The sequence below is a fragment of the Trametes versicolor genome, assembly GCF_000271585.1.
Source record: "Trametes versicolor FP-101664 SS1 unplaced genomic scaffold TRAVEscaffold_12, whole genome shotgun sequence".
Lineage (NCBI taxonomy): Eukaryota > Fungi > Basidiomycota > Agaricomycetes > Polyporales > Polyporaceae > Trametes > Trametes versicolor.
The window spans coordinates 813,216-829,249 of NW_007360332.1; the positions used below are offsets into that span (position 1 = coordinate 813,216).

General features: G+C 54.4%; 5 protein-coding genes across 5 annotated transcripts; 2 read left to right on the plus strand and 3 right to left on the minus strand.

The window, feature by feature from the left end:
- Nucleotides 1–165: 165 nt before the first annotated feature.
- TRAVEDRAFT_174201 (uncharacterized protein) lies at nucleotides 166–2,175 on the plus strand (the record flags this gene model as incomplete). Its single annotated transcript, XM_008045566.1, has 3 exons — nucleotides 166–399; nucleotides 473–705; nucleotides 756–2,175. 3 exons carry the CDS (start codon nucleotides 166–168, stop codon nucleotides 2,173–2,175), a joined length of 1,887 nt encoding a protein of 628 aa, XP_008043757.1.
- A 221-nt stretch (nucleotides 2,176–2,396) lies between these two features.
- On the minus strand, nucleotides 2,397–4,237 carry MnP12s (manganese-repressed peroxidase; the record flags this gene model as incomplete). Its single annotated transcript, XM_008045567.1, has 12 exons — nucleotides 2,397–2,764; nucleotides 2,827–2,864; nucleotides 2,919–3,025; nucleotides 3,085–3,147; nucleotides 3,210–3,441; nucleotides 3,506–3,626; nucleotides 3,684–3,697; nucleotides 3,745–3,791; nucleotides 3,847–3,872; nucleotides 3,933–3,952; nucleotides 4,015–4,064; nucleotides 4,124–4,237. The coding sequence occupies 12 exons, from the start codon at nucleotides 4,235–4,237 to the stop codon at nucleotides 2,397–2,399; spliced, it is 1,200 nt and encodes a 399-aa protein (XP_008043758.1).
- A 1,238-nt stretch (nucleotides 4,238–5,475) lies between these two features.
- On the minus strand, nucleotides 5,476–6,093 carry TRAVEDRAFT_74741 (uncharacterized protein). The gene is made up of 3 exons (XM_008045568.1): nucleotides 5,916–6,093; nucleotides 5,703–5,860; nucleotides 5,476–5,643 (listed from the first exon to the last, which is right to left on the minus strand). The coding sequence occupies exons 1-2, from the start codon at nucleotides 6,048–6,050 to the stop codon at nucleotides 5,705–5,707; spliced, it is 291 nt and encodes a 96-aa protein (XP_008043759.1). The 5' UTR covers nucleotides 6,051–6,093; the 3' UTR covers nucleotides 5,476–5,643; nucleotides 5,703–5,704.
- Nucleotides 6,094–7,879: 1,786 nt separating this feature from the next.
- TRAVEDRAFT_134041 (kinase-like protein) lies at nucleotides 7,880–8,203 on the plus strand (the record flags this gene model as incomplete). The annotated part of the gene is made up of 1 exon (XM_008045569.1): nucleotides 7,880–8,203. A coding segment is annotated over one exon (324 nt), but the record flags the coding sequence as incomplete, so codon positions are not given.
- Nucleotides 8,204–13,218: 5,015 nt separating this feature from the next.
- TRAVEDRAFT_23774 (uncharacterized protein) lies at nucleotides 13,219–15,545 on the minus strand (the record flags this gene model as incomplete). The annotated part of the gene is made up of 6 exons (XM_008045136.1): nucleotides 13,219–14,151; nucleotides 14,202–14,437; nucleotides 14,484–15,000; nucleotides 15,049–15,130; nucleotides 15,183–15,322; nucleotides 15,378–15,545. 6 exons carry the CDS (start codon nucleotides 15,543–15,545, stop codon nucleotides 13,219–13,221), a joined length of 2,076 nt encoding a protein of 691 aa, XP_008043327.1.
- Between the last annotated feature and the right edge of the window lie 489 nt (nucleotides 15,546–16,034).

Genomic DNA, 16,034 nt, shown 5'->3' on the forward strand with positions numbered 1-16,034 from the left:
ATCAACTGAAGATAACAAGTACAAATACGAAGGAAGGGATGTAGGCTGGCGCTTATGCTTGTTCTGTACCGCCGCGACGTTCAACCTACCTCGTTCTTAACGATCTCTACCATCCGTTGCGCCCGCGCCAGTGATCTCAAAATACGAGTTCACAACAAACACAATATGACAGCCGATGCACACCCCGAATTGCGAAGCCTGCGAGACGAACTACGAGGGATATACTACACTATGGCCGATTTCGGCTCAGCTACGCTTGCTGCGAAGCCACCCATACTCGACTCTTCCATAGACTTAGATGGGCAGTCGAATGATGAGTTTCACTCCCATCAAGACGCAGTCCATGGTCTCAGAGGCCTGAGAGACTCTGTCAAACGCGATCTGGACGTTCTCGAGAAGGTGAGCGAGCAACAATTTGGTCCTATCGCCATGGGCAGTGAGTTCTCATCACTGGAAAACCCTGCTTCAGTAGTTTCTCGACGATCCAGCATGCGCTTCCATGCCTGCTCTGTCTACCAATGCGCCATATCTGATATCTGTCTGGAACGAAGTGCTCTACGCGCCGCCACCTATTGTGACGATCGGCCGGTCGTTTCCAGACGCTCCTCAACCAATTAGCGTTGCCCGCCGCGGATCACGTAAGTCGCCGGGTGTAAAGGTGGATGTTGTCGCGGACGGCGGCAAACGATGGATTCGAGTGAATACGTACGTCTCCCTCTCCCCTGCTAGCTGACCGGCACTGACCTCAAATCAAGGACGAAAAACTCGCGTCTCCTAGCAGAATTCCGCGAACTCGATTCCTACGTCACTGGCTCGGAAGACGAATCCTCAGATGATGAATCCCGGCCGTCACTGGCACCAAAGGCGTTCGATAATTCGATGCTCAGTGCGGGTCGCTCCCTTCTCGATGCAGCTAAACGCCACCCTCTCCCCGGCGCAGGAGGAGTGCCCTCAGTTACCCTGAGGCTAACACGTCTGGACCCCTCCCCTTCGAATCCCCGGGATTACGATCCTCGCATAGCACAGACGATACAACATCTACGCGACATGGGCATCGAGGTCGAACTTGGCGAGCGCAAGCAAGTACATGCGCCTCAAACGACGCCCCCGCCGTCGCGCCGACTGGAGCCTACTATACGTGTCAATCTCGATCTCTCCCTTCTCATCGCACTCGTTTCCGACATCACGCACTCACCGCTACCGATGTCTGTAGCGGATGCAGAAGCTCGATATGTCCCTTCGTTGCAATATTGCGAGTGGAAGCGTAAACGCCCCGATGGGTGCAAGCGCAGCGATGAGGATGCGGAAGGAAGCACACCCTGGGACTCGAGTGGACCCAGCGAGCACTCCCGTGCGCTCGCGAACCAGGCGTTGCAAGAGATGGCGCGTGGGCTGTTAGACGAGCTCCGGGACCGTCTCGTCGCGGTGTCTTCGCCGACGCTCGAAGGTGTCGAGTTCTGGACCACGCCGGAGGCGCGTGACCGCTGTCTCCGCATCGTGCTCTCCAAGATCGGAGGTCGCAATGAAAAGCGGCGGGTGGCCGCTTTGTTCCCTTCCGCAAACACAAACATATCTCAAGCGGAGGACGCATACTGGGAAAACTCCCGCTATCCCAAAGCATTCCTCCCTGTAGTTCCCATCCGCGTCTTCGACTCCTTGGTTCCACCGCCGGACCTCAACCCGCCTCTACTGTCGGAAAACGGCCGCGCTCTCTCTCCGTTCTTCGCCCTTCTCTCACGGACCTGTCGCAATATTCTCGCCCAAGAGTCTTCTTCCCATGCACCTACGCCTCCACTTCCCAGCGAACGCCAGCCGGATCACTTAACAACAGCACAAACCGACCGCAGCGACCGTCCAGGAGCCGCTGACGGCGATGAGATCGAGCGGGCGACGGTGATGAAGACGAACCCGCGCCTCACCGCGCACACGGTGCAGAGCATGCTCTGGGGCGCGGCGCGCGGATGGACGACCGTCACCGCAAACAAGTCGAGCGTGAAGGCGATCCTGCGGGACATCAAGGCGAGCGAGGGCGGCTATGGGTGGTTTGAGGAGAGCCGGGCTCGCGCGGAAGGCCAGGGGGAGACGGATGTGGTGGCTGAGGCGGCGGCGATGTGGGTTGTGGATCCGCGCAGTTTGGCGGAGGGGATGCGGGCGGATTACCAGGAAGAAGCCTAAATCACGCTTGTAGTAGGAAATAAATTCGAGTACCGTCAAGGATCTCCTTGGCCCATATTTCGGAGAGGATATATCGGACAGCTTTGCAGCAATCGGCAAGGATATATAGCGATTCTTCGAAGCGGATGTTAAATATTGCGACGATAACGAAAAGAGCGACGGGTAGTAGGCGAAAGCAAGTCCGAGTATATGCGCATGTTAATGATGCGAATCATCAAGAATTAATATAAAGACGTCAGTGCCAACTCCGCGAGACAACTACAGGCAATATATAACTTACACAGGAGCAACGGATGTCTCAGGACCTGGGAGCGAACGTATATCGATATAAGTCGTTCATTGAATTGTTCGAATATAAAGATCGAAAACACACCGGAAGCCGCACTCAGCGTAGGAAATGGCGTCTCCGCGCAGGAGGCCTCAACGTCGTCCATCGTCTTGCCAGCGGGGAGCGTCGCCACGCTCGCCGCCGCCGCTTGAGGCGTGGGGATTACGTCGGAGCAGTCGACGAGAGTGCTGGCGTCTTGACCGAGGAGCGCCATCTTGGCCATCGCAGCTTCGAACTGGGTGACCATTCGTCCGTGGTCGGCTAGCAGAGCAGGTGCAATGAGTCACAGACACGAAATTAGAGTAACGGTACAAAATACGCACAGACGTAAGACTGCCACTCGCAAGACGTACGGGAGTCCCTGGAGGATCTGGTCAGTGTCTCGTCTCGGCCGTCAGTTAGTGGACGTGCGCACCGCGCGATCAGAGAGTCTGAGAGAATGCGGAACTCTCCAGGCAGGGGCGACTCAGCCTCTCCGGGGTTGGAGCCGTTTCCGGGGAAGGCGGTCCCGTTCAGCAAGGTCTGACGGATCGCGTCAACCACGCATTCGGCACATACTAGTTGTGGTAGCCTGTGCTCACCTCAACGAAGAACTGCGCATCAAATACCGATGGGGTGGAGTCCAAGGGCGATCCCGCGATAGTCTGCCAAGTACAAGTTCCAGCATGAGCTTGTGGGGGAACATCGCTGATTCACACAGACGTACGGTGTCCAGATGGTCTTGAGCAGCAACGCTATGCGATGAGAGCAGAGCAACGACTTCGTCCGCGGAGAAACCCGCGTCCGACATGCGCGCCAAGATAGTGTCGACAGAGTCACCGGGGCCGGGGACCAGGTTGTCGGGCGAGGCCTGCGAGTCGTTCGAGCGGCCAGCAAGGAACTGGAGGCGGGGGCCTCCGAGGCAGTTGCTGACGCCGACGGCGCCCGCGAACTGGATACTGTGGAGCACTAGTGAGTTTCTGGTGTTAAATGCGCGCATATAGCGACTCGTAAACGACGTACAAGTCCCCAAAGGAGACGTTGTAGCGGAGTGCTATCGGCCGCTGCAGCTCGACGATGTCGTCTACTCCGATGTTCTCGGCGTAGGCAAGCTCGACGTCGGAGTGGGCCATGATGGATCCATCTAGGGTCCGCCATTAGTATGGTGAGTGACATCGACTGGCAAGGTTGCCGCTTATACCTGCTCCTCCGCCGCTGTGAATGAACGGTGAGTGAGCTGAGAATGGGTAAAGGGGTTGTACACATACCCGGCCGTAGATGAGATCCCAATAGCATCGTGGAAGGTCAGCTGTGAAGCAGACAGTGTTACTGCAGCTGAACCCTCCGTAAATCTGCGGACTTACCCGAAGGGATTCATGCGCTTCCTCCCCTGTAAAGTCATGTATTAGCTTCAGGCATCTACCGGTATACCAGGACGGGCGCGACTGACCGCACTGGCCACCCTGGAAGCTGTCAGCACGCAGTTAGTAGATATACCACATGCTATCTTTCCAGACCCTCGAGATACTCACAGGCCGCTGGCACCTTGGATGTCATCCAACACGTCGTACCAAACGCAGCACTGCGGAAAGATGCGAGTCAGAACACGCCCAAATAAAGGATATGTAGGGGATATCCCACCTTAGAGTCGCTGGCAGTCTGTCCGTTAATGCATGTCGCCCGCTTCGATGTCGGCGGAGCAGCAGTAACGGCCAGAACCAGAGTCGCGATGCAGAAGAAAACCTTGGACAGCATGGTGGCAAAAAGAGGGATGTAATCCGGCGGAAAGCAACGGGAGAGGGACCGTAAGTGAACCCGAAAGGAGTGGTCGGGGTGAAGAAGAGAGCGATGCTGGATGTAAGTGCATAGCGTGCTGGTTATGTAGCCGTTGAAGAAGACAACTCAGGCTTAACGTCGTTGTGCACGAGCGCTACCAAACATAGGACAGCCCGGCGCAGTGAGCTCGGCTGGGTGCTTTGTGTGTCGTAGAGGCCACCCAATTGCTGATGCTAGATTGCGCATCAACGGCGGGATGCTCGCATAAAGCGGGGTCGGTATGTTTCGGTGCTGTTCGAGCTTCGCGTTCGTCCAGTACGCCTCCGTCTCCTTCCTTCCGCAACTCGGGAGTCGGCCCTGTGTGTGCCCTAGATACCGAAGTAACCGATCCAGATGGAAGGTTTGCGATCTTCCTCGAGTATCTTGGAAGCGCGTCGCCTATCCGCACGGAGTTCCTGCACAAATGTCGCCGCGAGCACGCTGAGCCGCCAGAGATGGACAATTAGCTCATCTCGACTCCAACGTCGGCCAAGGTCGATATATGCGCTTTACCACAAACGAATGATATTTGTCGGTCTGCGAGTGAGTGCGAGGTTTAGCACAGCGATTACTGAAACGAATCGTGATCTTTTGGGGATCGAAGCGGGTCGCTGAGCGAAAACGATGAATATCTTGATGTCCCAGGACTGCACTCAGCTGCGCAGGACGACGCCCGCTTTCGCTGTCCTCTTGTGCCATCAGTACTGGCATTGGGCCTTCACGGTGCTCCTGCGGACGAGAATCTTTCGATCAATACTGGTTACGAGTAGGTGTGAGCTGTGTGCGGAAAATGCATACGGTGACTGTGTTCACTAATTTTAGAGAACGGATGTGGCTCTCGCTTGGGGGGGAGGGGAAGCCCCAGCGAAGCGCAAGCGCAGGATGCGATGTCCGCACGAAATCGTCGTGATGAGTGGTTCTTTTCAGGTCGCTGCCTAGATCTTCGGCGCCGCGGCTCGCATTCAAATTAACTGGCAAATTCAAGGGGGCAATCCTAAACAGGCGTGCTTGTCGTAATCCTTCCTGATTGAACTTGTATGGAGTACGACAAGCATCGAACTGGCTCCAGGATTTCGAGTAAACTGCACTGACTCACCGTATTTCATGCGTATACACGCAAAACCGGCGTGGACAAACCCTAAAGCTCAACTGCAACGTACTGTTCATCCAAGGGTGTATGATTTCGTCCTTGTCAGTAGAGAATATGCGGCGTGCCAACCCTTATGAGAAGCACCGAACCGATACAATTACATAGTAACAGCATTATACCATGATAGAATGTGAGGCCGGAGGCGAGGTTGTAAGTGGTTCAAGGATAGCTCCTGGTATGTGCGAATGACACCCTACTTCCGGTGATGTAGCTTGAGCTGACTGCAGATGTGCCATGGGATATTCAAACACGTACCTTCAGTTATCACTGCGCTCATGCTCAGGCTTCTGCTTCTCCACCACAAGCTTCCATCCACCATATAGCTGGTTCACGATCGCGCTGCGCTTCAGCACCGCGAGCTCCTTTGCCCTCTCGTCATAGAAAGCGGCAAGCTTGGACGGGTCCGTCTCACTCTGTTACAACTCTTCGTCAGCGAGAGATACACGCAGCCAGGTCGAGTTTGTGTACCTGAATCTCCCGGAATGTGGACTTGGTCCTCCGCACGAAGTAGTGGCGGAAGTTGTATGAGCTGAACGACTGCGAGGTACGCAGCATAGAGTGATACAGATGGAGAAGAGACTGCTTCGTAGGGGGGGAGGCCATCTTGAACGAGAGAGCAAGACGAGGAGGTGCCGATGCTAGGGACTCAGCGGCGGAATCTGACAGAGCAGGACCAACGCCGAAGCGCCCATACTCTCAGCGGCGCAGGAACCGGGCCGCAGCTGCCGCCCGGTCCGACACCGGGCACCCTGCCATCGAGCGGCCGCGAAGGCCATTTGGCGGCGGTCTCTCTCGCTCTCACCACGACGACGATGCGAAGATGGCGAGGGCGACGAGCACCATTAACGGAGCGTTTCTACTCATGAAAGTGTCTCTGTGTTCCAAGATCATGTAACGCTAATCTCACCCAACGTCCCGAACGAAACCGACTGCAGAGCATACACCACACGTCCGCCAAGGTATGTGGCAGCCTTTCCAAACGTGCCGGCAGACTCGCGTTCCTTTGTCTTTTTGCAGTCATTTTGTTTCCGCCCTGATTAATGGGCTTGCTCCAGGCCACCCTTGGCCACGGGCCACAATACAATGAAACGGCTCTTTGTCGTATGGTGTGTGGCCCACTAGTGCCGTCGGAATCACAGCCTACTATTTATTGCACTCCCGCATCTTCATCTAATCCAACGCTCACTCCTCCGTATCATCCGTTCGTCCCTTCTGTCTGCATACCATGTCGCGCATAGTTTTTTCAAACCCTTTCTCTCGAAGTGCTGAGAAAGCGGGGCAACTAGGCGGTGAAGACACGGGTGGCCGCGTCGCGGATGCTACTATCCCCAAAAATCTCGCTACCACGCCCTCGCAGGACTACCCCGCCTCCCATGCTGACAGCTGGTCCTCCGTGGAACAGTGCTTCAACGACAAGGATGTTGTAGGTCCAACTCAGCAGACCGGCAGGGTCCGGAAGCTCTCGATCCTGTTGCGGAAGCATGTCCGTGCCCCAAGACCCCTCCTGCAAAAGGTTGTTGGCTTTCTCAAACCCGTGTCCAGCTCGGAGGCGCGGAGAAACCAGCTTCGAGACCTGTTACAACAGAACTCCGGGCCGATACCGTTGGGTCCTACGAGGCCACCTGCGGTCGCGCCCTCTCACCCGCCGGGCCCGACGTCCATCGACGCCGATTTGCTGGATCTCATAAACAGGTTTCCCTCGCCGACCGCGACGGCGTTCAGGCGGAATGCAGCGAAGAAGGTGGCGGTTGTCCCTGGGCGCGTTGCGAAGGAGTCCATTAGGCACTTCGTCACTCACAGCTCCCCCGCGGAAGCGGACGCCCTACAATATCCCCCGGCGAATGCCAGACGCGGCGTGGGCTCTCTCCCGACTATTCCGAACGTCCGGCAGAAGCTCGGGGTCGCCCCAGATCCTCGCGGTCGGGTGCGACAAAAGAAGAAGGATCCTGACCTGGATAGCACTGGCACGCACATAGAAGTGCTGCAGTGGAGGAGGCTGCGCATCCCATTGTCCAGCTCCACCAAGTGGATGAGCGTGGGTGTGGTGGGGCAAGGAGGGTTCGGCACAGTATACCGCGTCTTGAACGTGGTCTGGAAAGAGCAGTGTGCGATGAAGGTCGTGCACTACGCTCGCGGGATGTCAGGGGCTGGTTGCAACGGAGTCATCAACGAGTTAAAAGTTCTAGGTAGGCTGGCGGAGGAGGTTGACCCCTCGCCGTTTCTGCTGCAGCCATTTTTGGGCGACGAGCTCTGGGCGTGGCAATCTGCTGGGAAGTACCTCCACATCGTGACCCAACTGTGCACGGGGGGAGACTTGAGCTGGTACAAATACAACCTGACAGAGTACAGCCTCTCTCTGATCTGTGCGGAGGTGGTGAGTTCGTCGCGGCTGAAGTCTATCGCGAGTAGCTCACATCTTGATACAGATCCTTGGCCTTGACTACCTTCACCGCCTAGGGGTTGTCCACCATGACGTTAAACCCTCTAACATTCTGGTCAACGAGTACGGCCATTGCGTACTTGCAGATTTCGGCGGCGCCCAGTTCCTTGACGCGTCGGGCTGCATCCCCTACTCCCAACTCCGCATGGCTGTCGTGACTCCTGCCTTCGCCGCGCCGGAGGTGCTCTTCGATGATGCGTCCAAATACCCAACGTATGACGAGGCCGTGGACTACTGGTCGCTTGGCGCGACGTTGGTTTCGTTGCTCATGGAAGACGTGAGTCATCAGTTCATATCTAACGCTACGCAGACGTGAACTGGACCCGTTCAGAGCAACCTGCCAGGTGCCTCGAAGAACGTCTCCGAGTCCATGATGAAGTTTCAGTTACGCGTGATTAAGAAGAAGATGCGCAAAAATCGCGTCTCAAAGCGCTTCCGGACCTTCGTAATAGCAGTCAGTAGCTTTCACGACGCTTGCGAGAATATTCCACTGACCAGCTTATCCTGCAGTTACTGAACATGCACCCGTCGAGGAGACCACGGTATCCGGAGATCGGAGCCTATCCGCTCTTGAAGCATGTGTCAGTTCTCCGTCAGAGCCTTCAATGTGTCTTCAGCAGTACTGTAGAGATCAGACGTTAGAGGCGGCGGGTTTGGGTGTGACCGGTCGGAGACGATGCGGCGGAGCGGCGGGCCCACGGTGACCTGTGACCGCGCCCTCCGGAGCGGCGATTGTGACACTCCCTACCGCCGCCGCGTCAGCGGCGGCCGGCGCTACGGTGTATCGTACCTTTGTCACAAGCGGCGACGACCTCGGTGACCAGTGACCGAGGGGCCAATAGCGGCGGGGCGGAGGCCCCTGTGACCTGTGACGTGCCGCTAACGTCTGATCTCTACAGTAGCTCATAGCACGGCCCTCCGGGCACACCTGGACTACTAGTACAGGCCACAGACATGTGACTATGTATGACTGTGTAATACACATAATTAATCAAAAAATGTACCTACCACCTCAGAGAGGGTTGCATAAAATTCCTATTAGTGCGCCATACTGTGCATGTCAAGGCTTTCCACATCTTCGGAAATTTACCGGAACATTGGGCAACTGCCAAGAATAGTCAATCCCTGGGGCTTATGTAAATTCCATTTAAAATCATACATATATAGTGCATGTGGATCCCAGCCGCCATGATTGCCCCCCGCCCCCGACCCTGCGTTATAAATCTGCATCACGTCAAAGCATGAGAATAAATGGTCTTAAATGTGCGCTATGTGTACGTGATTCACGCTTTCATGTGCCTGAGATTTTGACGTACTTGAAGATATTCTTAGATCCAGAAGATAATACGGAACCCGGGTACCGAGGTCAACCGGGCCGGTGTGGCAATTAACCAAATAAACCGCAATGTTGCGCTCTTTCATAATTTGTCCTGCACTCACCATGAAAGAGTGCAACATTGCGGTTTGCACTGGCACAATGACGCCTTGCAGTTCAGAGGTCACCGTCCATGTGCACTCTATATTGTATGTGTCATTTTGGTTTTATAGGATTGTAATTAAAATGTTTACGTCAAACCTTACTTTATCGGCTACCAAACATGTTTACGTCCTCATTCCAATTTACGACACCCTTGGACATCGCTTAGCAGTCTGAAGCTGTATAAGAGGTAGGGAATCTCAGCGCTACATGATGGGAACGTTCAACTGGACATCATCCTTCACCCGCCACCTTCTGCCCAGCAATACAGCATGCCTCCAGTCGTCGCCTTTGCAGTGAGTTAACTGTCTGATTGACTGTCAAATCCTAATGCTAATAATCATTCCTTAGACTCATGATCGTGTGTTTTTCCTGGAGGGCGGTAAAACACGCACAGGTACTGTTGAAGATACTGAAAACATTGAAGCAAGTCTTTTTTTATTTGTACAGTTTATTATTGTATATCTGACCCTCATTCAGGGATTCCTCTTTGTCATCATCAAGCTCGACAACGGTTCCCCTTGCCGAGTCATGCTCCCGTGAGTTCTTGTCCTGCAGAGCCAATATTTTATTTAGCCCCTTCCCAGTGCAAGCAGCATCAACCTCATTACAAAGCGTATCTGAGATCCTGTAGCTACAACATGTTGTATGTGCAAGTAAATAATATGCCACTATGTCCATGACGCGTGACAAAATGGTCGCGGACGCTGGTCGCGGACGCTGGTCGCGGACGCTGGTCGCGGACGCTGGTCGCGGACGCTGGTCGCGGACGCTGGTCGCGGACGCTGGTCGCGGACGCTGGTCGCGGACGCTGGTCGCGGACGCTGATACCTACATTTGTAGATAGCACATCAACACAATATGTTGCTCTGAACTTTGTCCTGCCTCAATTGTGACATTCATAGATACTAATGCAGGAATAATAATAGGCAGCACCATTAGTTGTAGCCACTGATGATAGTTTCAGCAACATAGAAGGGACAGGGAACCAAGAGCATAGAAAGTCTCGTACCTTTCAGTTGAGCTTATTCTTCCAATGTGATGTCTAATATATGCTCTGCTCCTTCCCAGCACACCCACTAGATGATTGGACCAATCACTGCATCGAGGTGTTTCGCCACTGAACACGTAGTGTTGCCTGTCAAGGTAGAGTGAGACAATCTCCTGGAATCGCAACAATTGACTTACACTATTGAGATGTTCCAAAAATACAGACAAACAGGAGTTCCAAAGCGCCTTGTTAACTGAGCGGCCTGGGTAGCATGGAACTCGAATGAATGCATGTCGAATTTGCGCCTGCTCGTTGATGTTCTCCAGCTCAAACTCCATCTCGTACAACCCAGTAAGACGTGCGCCTATGATTTTGCCCCAGATGTTTGTCCTTGAAGGTATGATAGAAGCAGAGGGTGCATCGAGAAAGAAGTCGGGGTCATCGCCGGGGGGGAGGAAGAATTGGAGACGTGCAAGCTGTCCCAGCTTTAGGGGGCATGCAGGACAAATCAAGAGTTTGAAGCGAGCTTCCGTAGCCTGGGGTGCAAGAGGCCGCACATAGGTGTCCCGAACAATGAGGGAGAGGCGTAGTTTGCTTGTTGTGGTCATCGCTGTCAAAGACCTCGAAAAAGCAAACATCTTCAACTTGAGTGATGTGAGCACGTGCCAACGTGGTGATAAGATAAAGTGTGCAAACACAATGATAAGATAGAGCATACAAACAAAACAAAACAATGCATTACGTGAACATGGACGGGTGGCATGAAGAAGACAAAGGGTTCTCCAACCTCTGCATTAGCTCTGCACATTGTCTGACATATCACAAGCCACACACCAATTCTCTGATAGTTCATACCAGCCTGGCGCACAATTCACATATCAGTGATCACAGTGCTACCAGTGCAGAACAGTACAAGGATATTCAATGTTATTTACTAGTCACATTGGGATGATTCTCACATTTGCATACACGTGATATAGTCAGCTGCTTGAGCCCTGTGCGGACATTGTATATAGAAACCCCGACAGATAAGAGTATATATATTGTCACAATGGAGATGGTTGATCTCATCCCCAACCCTCTCTCAGCCATCATGTTGTTCTGTTCAAATCCCCCCTACCGCATCTATCAGCCCCCTTCAAATCTCCCTCATATTCCAGTCACTGCTGCATCACACTTGAATAATGGCCCTGTGCTCCGTAGTGAAAACCCTCGGCTTCACTGGCGGCCTCGCCTCTCCACTGAAGAACTCGTACAAATGGGGTTGGAGGGATTTGGAATCCACTACTCCAGCTTCTCATTTGCTCCTTCCAAGTGGAGAATCCGCACCGAGGATGGAGAGCCTCTTCACTTGGGAATACCTGTGAGTATTGCTGGTAACACCAGTGATGCTCCAGGTGTCATTATCCTTCAGGATGTGGTGGACCTTACAAGCAGTGGAGACCTTCTTGTGTATGGCTGGAGTTTGAGCCCCCGCCAGGAAATCACTACGTACACTCGCGGATTCCTAGTCGCAGTGGACTTTGAGATACCACCCACCTCCATGGTCCTTCCCCCTCTTTTGAGCCTTATATGCACCTTGCCCATAACTCTGGCTCAATGCATTTTACGTGTGCGGTATAGGTGAGATACATGATTATTTGGAATTGTTTCTAACCTCATCAAAAACTCCATAGGACCTACTCTGCCTTTACATCTGGTCAGCAAGCCTCAACCGAACATCACATCATTTCAGGTGGGCCCTTAATCATGTTCATCTGATGAGACTTTCAAACCTCATAAGTTAAACAGGCTCCATTATATCTGAAGACAGAAACTGATTGTATGACTTTGGCAATGAGTGGGACACATGTTGAACTGGTTTAATAAGAGAATAGTTGAAAGTTCAATGAAAAAATGTGCTTGGGCAATAAGAAACACAAATACAACCAATGCTATGAGAAAGGCATACCAAAATTTGCCTCCATATTGTCTGCATTCTTGGCCGCAGCCCCTGGAGGTTTGAGACATGCACCAACTAGACCATGGTGGGACACATGCACTCAATATCTGGCTTTCAATCCCTATCTATCTATCTATCTATCTATCTATCTATCTATCTATCTATCTGGCTTTCAGGCCGAGCCGGGCCTGGCACATCACTAATCCGCACGTAGGGCCCCGCGGGAGTTGGCAGGATAGCAACAGAGAGCATGGGCGAGCACGGAGAGTAGAACAGGTACGGCGGAAGACTCCGATGACTCGGGCGGCGGTATCGGAGGTCGACCCCGAGGTAGGTATCAATATTGAGGCAAGAGGCGTCGAGCTTGGACGCCTGTGCGGACACGGGCGGCCCGGGGCGCGACGGTGGAGAGCCGCCTCACGAGCGCGAGGACACGAGGACACGGGTGGGCGAATTTGCGCGGAGTGAGCGGTCGAGACAAAGTACAGGAGGCGGAAGGCGAAAAGGCGCAATGTCGAAGTTGGCAGGGGTGGCCGTTGCGGCCCTCGAGGACAACACTACATGGGACGAGAACGGACACTGGGAGCAAGGCGCGCGAGGCCGGGATTCGAAAGTGGCGAGTTCATAAGAACAGTAACCAAGCGTCGGTCTTCCAATTGAGGCTACCTCGCGCCCTAATAGACACAGTCGTAAACTTGCACATATGGTAGACGGGCAGTATTAGCATCGCGGTGTCGATACGCGAGCCTATGAACATACCTGAACAAGGGAAAGACCTAACTTCGCTCCTTTTTAGCCAGGGAGAGCCCGCCCGCACAATAACTTGGGCATCGAGAGTGTGTCGAGTGCTGCGCCCCTGTATACTGCCGCCATAGAATATATAACATGCCGCTTTGAGGCATTTCTGACACCGTGACATGATTACACTACGCGACGACGTGCTACTCTAGCAGAGCTTCGCCGTCCACCTTCGGCTGATTGACCAACCGGGTCTACTGCTCGTTTCTTACCCTTCCCCACGGATGTGCTCGCCTGCTCGGCTCGGTTGTGTTCGTCATCTTCAGGAATAGCCGGCAATTTGATCACTAGACGAGTGCTTCGCGAAGCCAAAGCCAACGGGGGATGCGGGACCGCAGCACTCGAAGAGCTTGCGAGAGCGTTGGAAGAGGACGCGGTGGGGGTGGGGGCTGCAACGACGGCCGAGGCGGTGGGTGACGATGTGACCCCAAGAGGCGTCACGGTCGAAGGGGTCCCGAAGGCTGCTGTGGTCGTGGTCACGAGATCTGAGGAAAGGTTGGCCGGAGATTCGACGACAGCGCGATCATTCATGACTAGGGAGCCGGGCAATGGCAGCGAAGGGGAGAGAGGCCGAGCATTCTGTGGACGACGGGCGCCTCGGGCTGCCGTTCGGAGCGCAGACTCCGCGGGCATGGTTGAGTCGCCCGTCGGCTGTGCAGACACCAACGACGGTGCTGTAGTAGGCTGGGAAGCCAACAGCAGGCCAGTCAGACGTGGGGGCGCCATGAGAGCGGAAGTGGTGGATGGCAAGATAGTGTCTGACGTTGCCGTGCTGGTAGCCGGCGTCGCGAGAACGGTCGAGGGGACGGTCGCCATCGGGCGCGTGACGGTGGCAGCCGTAACAGGCAGTGGAGACACGGTGACGCGGGATGCCTTCGCACTCGCGTAGGTGGAGGGTGTTGTATCGGGAGACGAAGCGCGAGGGTCGAGAAGGGAACTGCCTGTGGTAATCTCCATATGGGCAGAAGGACCGGGGGAAGACGATGCGGTATGGCTCGGCGAGCCGGAAACGGACGCGACTGCTTCTTCATCTGACATGGTCACGTCCTCGTCAGTCTACAATAGAGATTAGCAGATATACTGTAGTTTACTCTGGTTGTGCTCACCTCAAATCGGGGACTGGGAGGCCAGCTGATCGGCGGGGTCGGACTACGTCTGGCGGTGTAGTTCGTCTCCCATCCGTATGTTCGAGCGTCCTTGGGCCGCAAGTAGATCACATTCGACTCGGGAAGCTCTTCTTCCTGCGGTGGGTTTGGACCTGGCACTGCGGCGATTGGCTCAGGGTGGGCCGCATTGTTGTGCATGGCGACGTCAACATTCTCGTCGTCGTCGTCATCTAAATCTACTCCATGAGATAGTGTATGAGACGGATAATGAGAAATGCTCACCGATTTCGACTCTCATCCCTGCCATAAGTCGCGGCCGAGGTGCCACAATCTCAGCGGGCGGCCCGGAGCGATCGAACGCGTCCCCGACGAGATCGGCGGAGAGGGTTCCGACGCGGATGATCTCATAGGGAACAAAGGTCGTAGACCACGCCTCTCCACCGATGATGTACTCCGCCGAGAAGCTGAGCCAAACGAGATCGCCTTTCTTGATGTACGGGGGACTGCACTCCTTGATGTTGCGCAGCGTGCCCTGGTGCAGCTCGAAGAGCGCAGGCCGATCCGGGTTGGCGAAATACTCGCAGCCGGGAACGCTAGTGACTTTCTTGATCCAGGGATGAAGCTCATACTCGATCTGAGCCTCCCGATATTTCGTAGTGGCGTTGCGCTTGACAAAGATCTGAGAGTTGAAAACGAACGAGGAGTTCGGTTTATCGGCGCCGCTTCCGTCTTGCCACGACCGGCGCTGCTTCTGTGCCTTGTTGAATCCATCAACACCCTTCACATATTCCTCGAATGCCTGATAAAACCCGTTAGTTGTGTCCTGACCTCAGACGGAGCAGCTCACCTTTTGCGCAGCCCAGATCGTCTTGTCACGGTGCGTATCAAGGGCGTACGAGAATTGACATAAGCTACTAGGCTCGTACTTTCTGTTGGTGCTTCTCGTAAGTAAATGGGTGTCAATCAAGACCATGCACTGACATGCGTGACTCGGCCACACTGGAGGGTGCCTTCTCCCCCTGCAGGACGAAGTTACCGGTTTCTTCGTTCGCACCCCATCGGTAAACTCCAACGGTATGAAACACCGCCTCCTGCGGTCCGGTGGCTTGTTTAGGAGAGAGCTATATGGCTGGCAATTAGGGCAACGGATCGCAGGAGCGGTGACTGATCACATACCACCCAGCGCGATGCGTACACAGGACGAGCTTCGACTAGTCTGTCGTCGGTACCCAGAGAGTCGATTGCATCTTGAAGCTTGATATAGCTTTGGAAAGGAGAGTACTTCTTCCAGTATTTAAGGGCTCGATCCAACTTCTCGGCGCTGTCGATCCAGGTGTCGCGCATGGTTGAATCGTAGTGGGAGTTGGTCGATGGTGGAGAAGTGGTGGGGACTTACTTTCATTGCCAGACATATTCGTGCTCTTTTATACGCTCCTGCGATGCGCCTGCGTAGAGTGACATACGTGCTTGCCCCCGACGTCGTGGATTTTTGGTCGAAGAGGTGGTAGACGCACAGGTCAAGCTGCGCCCTTGCACGGTGATGTCAGTCGGCGCCTCCTACAAATGCATGACGTCATGCGATCGCCGGTGCTACGTCCACTGCCTCGCCCGTACCTTTCTCAAATCTCGATTCCACCAGCATCATTCTCCTCCGACTTCATACCATCTGAGCTGGAAGTCTAAGTACAGAAGTAGGCTTCCCCGCGCTCTCCCTCTATGCTACTATGGTCGCCGCTTATCTAGATGCACTCGTCCTTTGTTCGTCCTACGCAATGACGACGTTTTCGGTGCGAGACTTCTGATTACGAGGAAGTACTGTCGTCATACGCGCTG

Bases quoted from the DNA above. Each gene is read 5' to 3' on its own strand.
- TRAVEDRAFT_74741 (XM_008045568.1), bottom strand. From the start codon at position 6,050: ATGGCCTCCCCCCCTACGAAGCAGTCTCTTCTCCATCTGTATCACTCT. The intron at 5,861-5,915 runs GTACACAAACTC...GAGTTGTAACAG, and splicing joins CCACATTCCGGGAGATTCAG to AGTGAGACGGACCCGTCCAA.